The sequence below is a fragment of the Phyllobates terribilis genome, unplaced genomic scaffold, assembly GCF_046119375.1.
Source record: "Phyllobates terribilis strain yellow unplaced genomic scaffold, ASM4611937v1 Scaffold_25__1_contigs__length_18738178, whole genome shotgun sequence".
In the NCBI taxonomy this organism is placed as follows: domain Eukaryota; kingdom Metazoa; phylum Chordata; class Amphibia; order Anura; family Dendrobatidae; genus Phyllobates; species Phyllobates terribilis.
Window position 1 is genome coordinate 17769129 of NW_027362785.1, and position 12552 is coordinate 17781680.

The following is a 12552-nucleotide window of genomic DNA, read 5'->3' on the forward strand; positions in this document are numbered from 1 at the left end:
GCCTTCGGGTGATCTTGGTTGGGGGGAGTACATGACGGGTGTCAGTATCTGATGAACCAGCCGGACCACATTCCTGCTCTGCAGAGGGAGCTAGGAATGTGCGGGGGGGAATCCCTGATGTCCTGGCAGGAAGAGGCCGCCGATTATTGTGCTTCATAAATTATTCACAGGAGACTTTTACCGGGCCACAACGGGCGGACGGGGCCTGGCGTGGGGCGTGAGACTGGCGAATGGAGCCTGGCGCAGGGCGTGAGACTGGCCGACGGGGCCTGGCGCGTGGCGTGTGACTGGCGGACGGGGCCTGGCGTGTGACTGGCAGACGGGGCCTGGCGCGGGGCGTGTGACTGGCGGACTTGGCCTGGTGCGGGGCGTGTGACTGGCAAACGGGGCCTGGCGTGGGGCGTGTAACTGGCGGACGGGGCCTGGCGTGGGGCGTGAGACTGGCGGATAGAGCCTGGCGCGGGGCGTGAGACTGGCGGACGGGGCCTGGCGTGTGACTGGCGGACGGGGCCTGGCGTGTGACTAGCAGACGGGGCCTGGCGTGTGACTGGCAGACGGGACCTGGCGTGGGGCGTGTGACTGGCGGACGGGGCCTGGCGCGGGGCGTGTGACTGGCGGACAGGGCCTGGCGCAGGGCGTGTGACGTGCAGATGGGCAATGGTGTGGGGCATTTGATGGACGGACGAGGCCTTGTTCGGGGCACGTGACGTGCAGATGGAGAATGGTGTGGGGCGTATGACTGACGGATGGAGTCTGGCGCGGGGCGTGTGACTGGCGGACGGGGCCTGGCGCGGGGTGTGTGATGTGCAGATGGAGAATGGTGTGGGGCGTATGACTGATGGACGGGGTCTGGCGCGGGGCTGTGAGTTGTTGGTGTTCTTCAATCGTTTTATCAGGATATTATAATCCCTTCTGGTCAGATCGGTTGAGAATATTCCTGGATCGGCCGATGCTTCATATATAACTGCGGCCGCCATTACTGTCATGTGACCTGCGTACTATCTTCTAGTTGATACCGAAGATTACCCGCAATTACACCAAAAGTGGATACATGGAAAAGACGGGACCCACCGTGAGTGCCCCCATATGCTCCTCCGTGTGCCCTCCGTATTTTGTATATGTCACCTATTGTACACTTCCTCTGTGTCTCCTCCTCTGGGTCGGGCAGTGTGTATATAATGTACAGTTCCTCTGTGTCTCCTCCTCTGGGGCGGGCAGTGTGTATATATTGTACAGCTCCTCCGTGTCTCCTCCTCTGGGGCGGGCAGTGTGTATATATTGTACAGCTCCTCCGTGTCTCCTCCTCTGGGGCGGGCAGTGTGTATATATTGTACAGCTCCTCCGTGCCTCCTCCTCTGGGGCGGGCATTGTGTATATATTGTACAGCTCCTCCGTGTCTCCTCCTCTGGGGCGGGCAGTATATATATATTGTACAGCTCCTCTGTGTCTCCTCCTCTGGGGTGGGCAGTATGTATATATTGTACAGCTCCTCTGTGTTTCCTCCTCTGGGGCGGGCAGTGTGTATATATTGTACAGCTCCTCCATGTCTCCTTCTCTGGGGTGGGCAGTGTGTATATATTGTACAGCTCCTCCGTGTCTCCTCCTCTGGGGCGGTCAGTGTGTATATATTGTACAGCTCCTCCGTGTCTCCTCCTCTGGGGCGGGCAGTGTGTATATATTGTACAGCTCCTCCGTGTCTCCTCCTTTGGGGCGGGCATTGTGTATATATTGTACAGCTCCTCTGTGTCGCCTCCTCTGGGGCGGGCAGTGTGTATATATTGTACAGCTCCTCCGTGTCTCCTCCTTTGGGGCGGGCATTGTGTATATATTGTACAGCTCCTCTGTGTCGCCTCCTCTGGGGCGGCCAGTCTGTATATATTGTACAGCTCTTCCGTGTCTCCTCCTCTGGGGCGGGCAGTGTGTATATATTGTACAGCTCCTCCGTGTCTCCTCCTCTGGGGCGGGCAGTGTGTATATATTGTACAGCTCCTCCGTGTCTCCTCCTCTGGGGTGGGCAGTGTGTATATATTGTACAGCTCCTCCGTGTCTCCTCCTCTGGGGCGGGCAGTGTATATATTGTACAGCTCTTCCGTGTCTCCTCCTCTGGGGCGGGCAGTGTGTATATATTGTACAGCTCCTCCGTGTCTCCTCCTCTGGGGCGGGCAGTGTGTATATATTGTACAGCTCCTCCGTGTCTCCTCCTCTGGGGTGGGCAGTGTATATATTGTACAGCTCCTCTGTGTCTCCTCCTCTGGGGTGGGCAGTGTGTATATATTGTACAGCTCCTCTGTGTCTCCTCCTCTGGGGTGGGCAGTGTGTTTATATTGTACAGCTCCTCCGTGTCTCCTCCTCTGGGGCGGGCAGTGTGTATATATTGTACAGCTCCTCCGTGTCTCCTTCTCTGGGGTGGGCAGTGTGTATATATTGTACAGCTCCTCTGTGTCTCTTCCTCTGGGGTGGGCAGTGTGTATATATTGTACAGCTCCTCTGTGTCTCCTCCTCTGCGGCGGGCAGTCTGTATATATTGTACAGCTCCTCCGTGTCTCCTCCTCTGGGGCGGGCAGTATGTATATATTGTACAGCTCCTCCGTGTCTCCTCCTCTGGGGCGGGCAGTGTGTATATATTGTACAGCTCCTCCGTGTCTCCTCCTCTGGGGCGGGCAGTGTGTATATATTGTACAGCTCCTCCGTGTCTCCTCCTCTGGGGCGGGCAGTGTGTATATATTGTACAGCTCCTCCGTGTCTCCTCCTCTGGGGCGGGCAGTGTGTATATATTGTACAGCTCCTCTGTGTCTCCTCCTCTGGGGCGGGCAGTGTATATATAGTACAGCTCCTCCGTGTCTCCTCCTCTGGGGCGGGCAGTGTGTATATATTGTACAGCTCCTCCGTGTCTCCTCCTCTGGGGCGGGCAGTGTGTATATATTGTACAGATCCTCCGTGTCTCCTCCTCTGGGGCGTGCAGTGTGTATATATTGTACAGCTCCTCTGTGTCTCCTCCTCTGGGGCCGGCAGTGTATATATTGTACAGCTCCTCCGTGTTACGTCCTCTGGGGCGGGCAGTGTGTATATATTGTACAGCTCCTCCGTGTCTCCTCCTCTGGGGCGGGCAGTGTGTATATATTGTACAGCTCCTCCGTGTCTCCTCCTCTGGGGCGGGCAGTGTGTATATATTGTACAGCTCCTCTGTGTCTCCTCCTCTGGGGTGGGCAGTGTATATATTATACAGCTCCTCCGTGTCTCCTCCTCTGGGGCGGGCAGTGTGTATATATTGTACAGATCCTCCGTGTTTCCTCCTCTGGGGTGGGCAGTGTGTATATATTGTACAGCTCCTCTGTGTCTCCTCATCTGGGGCGGGCAGTGTATATATTATACAGCTCCTCTGTGTTTCCTCCTCTGGGGTGGGCAGTGTGTATATATTGTACAGCTCCTCTGTGTCTCCTCCTCTGGGGCGGGCAGTGTTTATATATTGTACAGCTCCTCCGTGTCTCCTCCTCTGGGGCGGGCAGTGTGTATATATTGTACAGCTCCTCCGTGTCTCCTCCTCTGGGGCGGGCAGTGTGTATATATTGTACAGCTCCTCTGTGTCTCCTCCTCTGGGGCGGGCAGTGTGTATATATTGTACAGCTCCTCCGTGTCTCCTCCTCTGGGGCGGGCAGTGTGTATATATTGTACAGCTCCTCCGTGTCTCCTCCTCTGTGGCGGGCAGTGTGTATATATTGTACAGCTCCTCTGTGTCTCCTCCTCTGGGGTGGGCAGTGTGTATATATTGTACAGCTCCTCCGTGTCTCCTCCTCTGGGGTGGGCAGTGTGTATATATTGTACAGCTCCTCTGTGTCTCCTCCTCTGGGGCAGGCAGTGTGTATATATTGTACAGCTCCTCCGTGTCTCCTCCTCTGGGGCGGGCAGTGTGTATATATTGTACAGCTCCTCCGTGTCTCCTCCTCTGGGGCGGGCAGTGTGTATATATTGTACAGCTCCTCTGTGTCTCCTCCTCTGGGGCGGGCAGTGTATATATAGTACAGCTCCTCCGTGTCTCCTCCTCTGGGGCGGGCAGTGTGTATATATTGTACAGCTCCTCCGCGTCTCCTCCTCTGGGGCGGGCAGTGTGTATATATTGTACAGATCCTCCGTGTCTCCTCCTCTGGGGCGTGCAGTGTGTATATATTGTACAGCTCCTCTGTGTCTCCTCCTCTGGGGCCGGCAGTGTATATATTGTACAGCTCCTCCGTGTTACGTCCTCTGGGGCGGGCAGTGTGTATATATTGTACAGCTCCTCCGTGTCTCCTCCTCTGGGGCGGGCAGTGTGTATATATTGTACAGCTCCTCCGTGTCTCCTCCTCTGGGGCGGGCAGTGTGTATACATTGTACAGCTCCTCTGTGTCTCCTCCTCTGAGGCGGGCAGTGTGTATATATTGTACAGATCCTCCGTGTCTCCTCCTCTGCGGCGGGCAGTGTGTATATATTGTACAGATCCTCCGTGTCTCCTCCTCTGGGGCGTGCAGTGTGTATATGTTGTACAGCTCCTCTGTGTCTCCTCCTCTGGGGCGGGCAGTGTATATATTATACAGCTCCTCCGTGTTACGTCCTCTGGGGCGGGCAGTGTATATATTGTACAGCTCCTCCGTGTCTCCTCCTCTGGGGCGGGCAGTGTGTATATATTGTACAGCTCCTCCGTGTCTCCTCCTCTGGGGCGGGCAGTGTGTATATATTGTACAGATCCTCCGTGTTTCCTCCTCTGGGGTGGGCAGTGTGTATATATTGTACAGCTCCTCTGTGTTTCCTCCTCTGGGGCGGGCAGTGTGTATATATTGTACAGCTCCTCTGTGTCTCCTCCTCTGGGGCGGCCAGTCTGTATATATTGTACAGCTCCTCTGTGTCTCCTCCTCTGGGGCGGCCAGTCTGTATATATTGTACAGCTCCTCCGTGTCTCCTCCTCTGGGGCGGGCAGTGTATATATTGTACAGCTCCTCTGTGTCTCCTCCTCTGGGGCGGGCAGTCTGTATATATTGTACAGCTCCTCTGTGTCTCCTCCTCTGGGGCGGGCAGTGTATATATTGTACAGCTCCTCCGTGTCTCCTTCTCTGGGGCGGGCAGTGTGTATATATTGTACAGCTCCTCCGTGTCTCCTCCTCTGGGGCGGGCAGTGTGTATATATTGTACAGCTCCTCCGTGTCTCCTCCTCTGTGGCGGGCAGTGTGTATATATTGTACAGCTCCTCTGTGTCGCCTCCTCTGGGGCGGCCAGTCTGTATATATTGTACAGCTCTTCCGTGTCTCCTCCTCTGGGGCGGGCAGTGTGTATATATAGTACAGCTCCTCTGTGTCTCCTCCTCTGAAGCGGGCAGTGTGTATATATTGTACGGCTCCTCCGTGTCTCCTCCTCTGGGGTGGGCAGTGTGTATATATTGTACGGCTCCTCCGTGTCTCCTCCTCTGGGGCGGGCAGTGTGTATATATTGTACAGCTCCTCTGTGTCGCCTCCTCTGGGGCGGCCAGTCTGTATATATTGTACAGGTCTTCCGTGTCTCCTCCTCTGGGGCGGGCAGTGTGTATATATAGTACAGCTCCTCTGTGTCTCCTCCTCTGTGGCGGGCAGTGTGTATATATTGTACGGCTCCTCCGTGTCTCCTCCTCTGGGGTGGGCAGTGTGTATATATTGTACGGCTCCTCCGTGTCTCCTCCTCTGGGGCGGGCAGTGTGTATATATTGTACAGCTCCTCTGTGTCTCCTCCTCTGGGGCGTGCAGTGTGTATATATTGTACAGCTCCTCCGTGTCTCCTCCTCTGGGGCGGGCAGTGTGTATATATTGTACAGCTCCTCCGTGTCTCCTCCTCTGGGGCGGGCAGTGTGTATATATTGTACAGCTCCTCCGTGTCTCCTTCTCTGGGGCGGGCAGTGTGTATATATTGTACAGCTCCTCTGTGTCTCCTCCTCTGGGGCGGGCAGTGTGTATATATTGTACAGCTCCTCCGTGTCTCCTCCTCTGGGGTGGGCAGTGTGTATATATTGTACAGCTCCTCTGTGTCTCCTCCTCTGGGGTGGGCAGTGTCTGTATATTTTATTGCTCCTCTTTACATTGGGGTGGGCTCTGCGCGCTGATATTGGGGTCTTTCTTCGCTCTGCCGTCTCCCGCGTACGACTGAACTATTACTCTCCGTCTGATCCGCTGTCATCCGTCCCTGCAGCAGCGAGAACGCTTCAAGAAACGATGGTTCAACCTGGACTCCGAGGAGAGGAAGCTCCTGTACTACAAGGAGCCGCTGGTGAGTGCTGCCGAGAAGGAGAATCGCACATCCAGTCTGATAGTCACCTGTTCTAGAGCAAACAACCGGGCTGATCTCGAACATGGACAGTGAATACCGTACACCCCGACTGCTCTAGAACAGGGAATGTGAAGATTGCACGCCCCGACTGCTCTAGAACAGGGAATGTGAAGATTGCACGCCCCGACTGCTCTAGAACTGGTAACAACCGTGAACTATGTGATTGCAGGACCCCTATGAGCAGGGCGGGATCTTTATCGGGAGCGGCGCGGCGGGCTACCAGGTGACAGAAGGCCTGCCCAATGGGATGAAAGGGAACAAGTGGACGGCGGGAATCACAATCCGGACGCCCCAGCGGGAATTCATCCTCACCTGCGAGAACAGCAAAGAGCAGAAGGACTGGCTGCAGGTGCTGCGGGCGATCACCGCCCGACCAATCAGCACTCACGATACCGGTACAGCTGTTACATCAGGTCTTATACTCCAGAGCTACAGTCACAATTCTGCTGTTACTTTGTGTCTTATCCTCCAGTCACCTCCAGAGCTACAGTCACTATTCTGCTGTTACATCATGTCTTATCCTCCAGTCACCTCCAGAGCTGCAGTCACTATTCTGCTGTTGCATCTTATCCTCCAGTCACCTCCAGAGCTGCAGTCACTATTCTGCTGTTACATCATGTCTTATCCTCCAGTCACCTCCAGAGCTGCACTCACTATTCTGCTGTTACATCGTGTCTTATCCTACAGTCACCTCCAGAGCTGCACTCACTATTCTGCTGTTACATCGTGTCTTATCCTACAGTCACCTCCAGAGCTGCAGTCACTATTCTGCTGTTACATCGTGTCTTATCCTCCAGTCACCTCCAGAGCTGCAGTCACTATTCTGCTGTTGCATCTTATCCTCCAGTCACCTCCAGAGCTGCAGTCACTATTCTGCTGTTACATCATGTCTTATCCTCCAGTCACCTCCAGAGCTGCACTCACTATTCTGCTGTTACATCGTGTCTTATCCTCCAGTCACCTCCAGAGCTGCACTCACTATTCTGCTGTTACATCATGTCTTATCCTCCAGTCACCTCCAGAGCTGCAGTCACTATTCTGCTGTTGCATCTTATCCTCCAGTCACCTCCAGAGCTGCAGTCACTATTCTGCTGTTACATCATGTCTTATCCTCCAGTCACCTCCAGAGCTGCACTCACTATTCTGCTGTTACATCGTGTCTTATCCTACAGTCACCTCCAGAGCTGCACTCACTATTCTGCTGTTACATCGTGTCTTATCCTACAGTCACCTCCAGAGCTGCACTCACTATTCTGCTGTTACATCATGTCTTATCCTCCAGTCACCTCCAGAGCTGCAGTCACTATTCTGCTGTTGCATCTTATCCTCCAGTCACCTCCAGAGCTGCAGTCACTATTCTGCTGTTACATCATGTCTTATCCTCCAGTCACCTCCAGAGCTGCACTCACTATTCTGCTGTTACATCGTGTCTTATCCTCCAGTCACCTCCAGAGCTGCGCTCACTATTCTGCTGTTACATCATGTCTTATCCTCCAGTCACCTCCAGAGCTGCACTCACTATTCTGCTGTTACATCGTGTCTTATCCTACAGTCACCTCCAGAGCTGCAGTCACTATTCTGCTGTTACATCATGTCTTATCCTCCAGTCACCTCCAGAGCTGCACTCACTATTCTGCTGTTACATCGTGTCTTATCCTCCAGTCACCTCCAGAGCTACAGTCACTATTCTGCTGTTACATCATGTCTTATCCTCCAGTCACCTCCAGAGCTGCAGTCACTATTCTGCTGTTGCATCTTATCCTCCAGTCACCTCCAGAGCTGCAGTCACTATTCTGCTGTTACATCATGTCTTATCCTCCAGTCACCTCCAGAGCTGCACTCACTATTCTGCTGTTACATCGTGTCTTATCCTCCAGTCACCTCCAGAGCTGCGCTCACTATTCTGCTGTTACATCATGTCTTATCCTCCAGTCACCTCCAGAGCTGCACTCACTATTCTGCTGTTACATCGTGTCTTATCCTACAGTCACCTCCAGAGCTGCAGTCACTATTCTGCTGTTACATCATGTCTTATCCTCCAGTCACCTCCAGAGCTGCACTCACTATTCTGCTGTTACATCGTGTCTTATCCTCCAGTCACCTCCAGAGCTACAGTCACTATTCTGCTGTTACATCATGTCTTATCCTACAGTCACCTCCAGAGCTGCACTCACTATTCTGCTGTTACATCGTGTCTTATCCTACAGTCACCTCCAGAGCTGCAGTCACTATTCTGCTGTTACATCGTGTCTTATCCTCCAGTCACCTCCAGAGCTACAGTCACTATTCTGCTGTTACATCATGTCTTATCCTCCAGTCACCTCCAGAGCTGCAGTCACTATTCTGCTGTTGCATCTTATCCTCCAGTCACCTCCAGAGCTGCAGTCACTATTCTGCTGTTACATCATGTCTTATCCTCCAGTCACCTCCAGAGCTGCACTCACTATTCTGCTGTTACATCGTGTCTTATCCTCCAGTCACCTCCAGAGCTGCACTCACTATTCTGCTGTTACATCGTGTCTTATCCTACAGTCACCTCCAGAGCTGCAGTCACTATTCTGCTGTTACATCATGTCTTATCCTCCAGTCACCTCCAGAGCTGCACTCACTATTCTGCTGTTACATCGTGTCTTATCCTCCAGTCACCTCCAGAGCTACAGTCACTATTCTGCTGTTACATCATGTCTTATCCTCCAGTCACCTCCAGAGCTGCAGTCACTATTCTGCTGTTACATCGTGTCTCATCCTTCAGAGCTGCACTCACTATTCTGCTGTTACATCATGTCTTATCCTCCAGTCACCTCCAGAGCTGCACTCACTATTCTGCTGTTACATCGTGTCTTATCCTCCAGTCACCTCCAGAGCTGCACTCACTATTCTGCTGTTACATCGTGTCTTATCCTACAGTCACCTCCAGAGCTGCAGTCACTATTCTGCTGTTACATCATGTCTTATCCTCCAGTCACCTCCAGAGCTGCACTCACTATTCTGCTGTTACATCGTGTCTTATCCTCCAGTCACCTCCAGAGCTACAGTCACTATTCTGCTGTTACATCATGTCTTATCCTCCAGTCACCTCCAGAGCTGCAGTCACTATTCTGCTGTTACATCGTGTCTCATCCTTCAGAGCTGCACTCACTATTCTGCTGTTACATCATGTCTTATCCTCCAGTCACCTCCAGAGCTGCACTCACTATTCTGCTGTTACATCGTGTCTTATCCTCCAGTCACCTCCAGAACTGCAGTCACTATTCTGCTGTTGCATCTTATCCTACAGTCACCTCCAGAGCTGCAGTCACTATTCTGCTGTTACATCATGTCTTATCCTACAGTCACCTCCAGAGCTGCAGTCACTATTCTGCTGTTACATCATGTCTTATCCTCCAGTCACCTCCAGAGCTGCACTCACTATTCTGCTGTTACATCGTGTCTTATCCTCCAGTCACCTCCAGAGCTGCGCTCACTATTCTGCTGTTACATCATGTCTTATCCTCCAGTCACCTCCAGAGCTGCAGTCACTATTCTACTGTTGCATCTTATCCTACAGTCACCTCCAGAGCTGCAGTCACTATTCTGCTGTTACATCGTGTCTTATCCTCCAGTCACCTCCAGAGCTGCAGTCACTATTCTGCTGTTGCATCTTATCCTACAGTCACCTCCAGAGCTGCAGTCACTATTCTGCTGTTACATCGTGTCTTATCCTACAGTCACCTCCAGAGCTACAGTCACTATTCTGCTGTTGCATATTATCCTCCAGTCACCTCCAGAGCTGCAGTCACTATTCTGCTGTTGCATCTTATCCTCCATTCACCTCCAGAGCTGCACTCACTATTCTGCTGTTACATCGTGTCTCATCCTTCAGAGCTGCACTCACTATTCTGCTGTTACATCATGTCTTATCCTCCAGTCACCTCCAGAGCTGCACTCACTATTCTGCTGTTACATCGTGTCTTATCCTCCAGTCACCTCCAGAACTGCAGTCACTATTCTGCTGTTGCATCTTATCCTACAGTCACCTCCAGAGCTGCACTCACTATTCTGCTGTTACATCGTGTCTCATCCTTCAGAGCTGCACTCACTATTCTGCTGTTACATCATGTCTTATCCTCCAGTCACCTCCAGAGCTGCACTCACTATTCTGCTGTTACATCGTGTCTTATCCTACAGTCACCTCCAGAGCTGCAGTCACTATTCTGCTATTACATCGTGTCTTATCCTCCAGTCACCTCCAGAGCTGCAGTCACTATTCTGCTGTTACATCGTATCCTCCAGTCACCTCCAGAGCTGCAGTCATATCCAGAGATCAGGGCCCGGTCTGCTATCTTGCAGGAGCTGTAGCTCTCACATGTGCCGCAGTCTGACTTCCCATGATGCTCTGGGCCAGTAGCAGGGGCTGCATATATGGGGGGTCCACCGCGATGCTCAGTAATATTGATAAGTGGTCTCTTCTGTCTCACAGGGGGCCGCGCACCGGAAATCATCCCGTAAGGGACGGAGACCACACCGACCCTGCGCCAGATAACGGCACCGACCAGGAGACCGACAGTCCTGTGCAATCACTGACAGATGGAGACCCCAGGAGCAAGACACTAGAGACTGAGCCGGGGGTCCAGAGGGGCAAGAGACCCCCGCTGCCTCCCCCACGTCTCTGCCCCTCACATGGACAAACCTACAGCAATAAACCAAATGTAAAGGACAACAACTCTCATCCTCTAAAAGTGCAGATCATGTGGTATATGTCACAGCAGTCCTATGTAAGAAGCCAGATTACACAGGGGAGATCATCTGCAGTCCCACGTAACACCACAAGTAACAGAATGATAACTGGCAGAGTACAGATCATCCTGCAGGAGCGGACGCTGACACCTCGGCCCCGTGCAATGTCATGTGCCCAGCTTCTTTTATGGAAACCAACATACAGATTATATATACTGAGTGTGTGTGTGTGTGTGTATATATACCTACTACATAGGCTCCTATCACTATGCATATTACCGTCCCTTATTACATAGTGTCTTCCCTTGTTATATACAGCATTGTCCCTTATTACATAGTGTCCTCCCTTGTTATATACAGCACTGTCCCTTATTACATAGCGTCTTCCCTTATGTAATAAGGGACAGTGCTGTATATAACAAGGGAGGACACTATGTAATAAGGGACAGTGCTGTATATAACAAGGGAGGACACTATGTAATAAGGGCCGACGCTGCACATAACAAGGGAGGACACTATGTAATAAGGGACAGTGCTGTATAATAACAAGGGAGGACACTATGTAATAAGGGCCGACGCTGCACATAACAAGGGAGGACACTATGTAATAAGGGACAGTGCTGTATATAACAAGGGAGGACACTATGTAATAAGGGACAGTGCTGTATATAACAAGGGAGGACACTATGTAATAAGGGCCGACGCTGCACATAAGGGAAGACACTGTTATGTGCAGCACTGTCCCTTATTACATAGTGCCCTCCCTTGTTATGTGCAGCACTGTCCCTTATTACATAGTGCCCTCCCTTGTTATATACAGCACTGTCCCTTATTACATAGTGCCCTCTCTTATGTATATTACCATCCCTTCTTACACACAGAGCTGATCACCATTATTGGCACGCCTTCATTTTTCCATAGACTGTACAATATCTTCATAAATAAATGGAAATGTACCAAAGTTATGTCCTCAGGATTCTTTAATTAGTGTCCAAAGTAACAACAATAAAACATTGAAATTCCAACATGGAAGATGGAAACCAAAGAAGAAACAGGGGCCTTTATTGCTGCATCTGCTGGTTATTCTAATTAATACTTGGTTGCCCCCCTAATTAATACTTAGTTGCCCCCTAATTAATACTTGGTTGCCCCCTAATTAATACTTGGTTGCCCCCCTAATTAATACTTGGTTGCCCCCTAATTAATACTTGGTTGCCCCCTAATTAATACTTGGTTGCCCCCCTAATTAATACTTGGTTGCCCCCTAATTAATACTTGGTTGCCCCCCTAATTAATACTTGGTTGCCCCCCTAATTAATACTTGGTTGCCCCCCTAATTAATACTTGGTTGCCCCCTAATTAATACTTGGTTGCCCCCTAATTAATACTTGGTTGCCCCCTAATTAATACTTGGTTGCCCCCTAATTAATACTTGGTTGCCCCCTAATTAATACTTGGTTGCCCCCCTAATTAATACTTGGTTGCCCCCTTAATTAATACTTGGTTGCCCCCCTA

General features: G+C 51.6%; 1 protein-coding gene across 1 annotated transcript in view; it reads left to right on the plus strand.

The window, feature by feature from the left end:
* Positions 1-11257, plus strand: part of ADAP2 (ArfGAP with dual PH domains 2) — a 42747-nt gene extending 31490 nt beyond the window's left edge. Inside the window, exons 8-11 of the mRNA XM_073660389.1 lie at positions 1010-1072; positions 6184-6261; positions 6491-6716; positions 10781-11257. Coding sequence (XP_073516490.1) covers positions 1010-1072; positions 6184-6261; positions 6491-6716; positions 10781-10809 — 396 coding nt within the window. The 3' untranslated portion in view covers positions 10810-11257. The remainder of the gene's footprint in view (positions 1-1009; positions 1073-6183; positions 6262-6490; positions 6717-10780) is intronic.
* The last annotated feature ends 1295 nt before the right edge of the window (positions 11258-12552 follow it).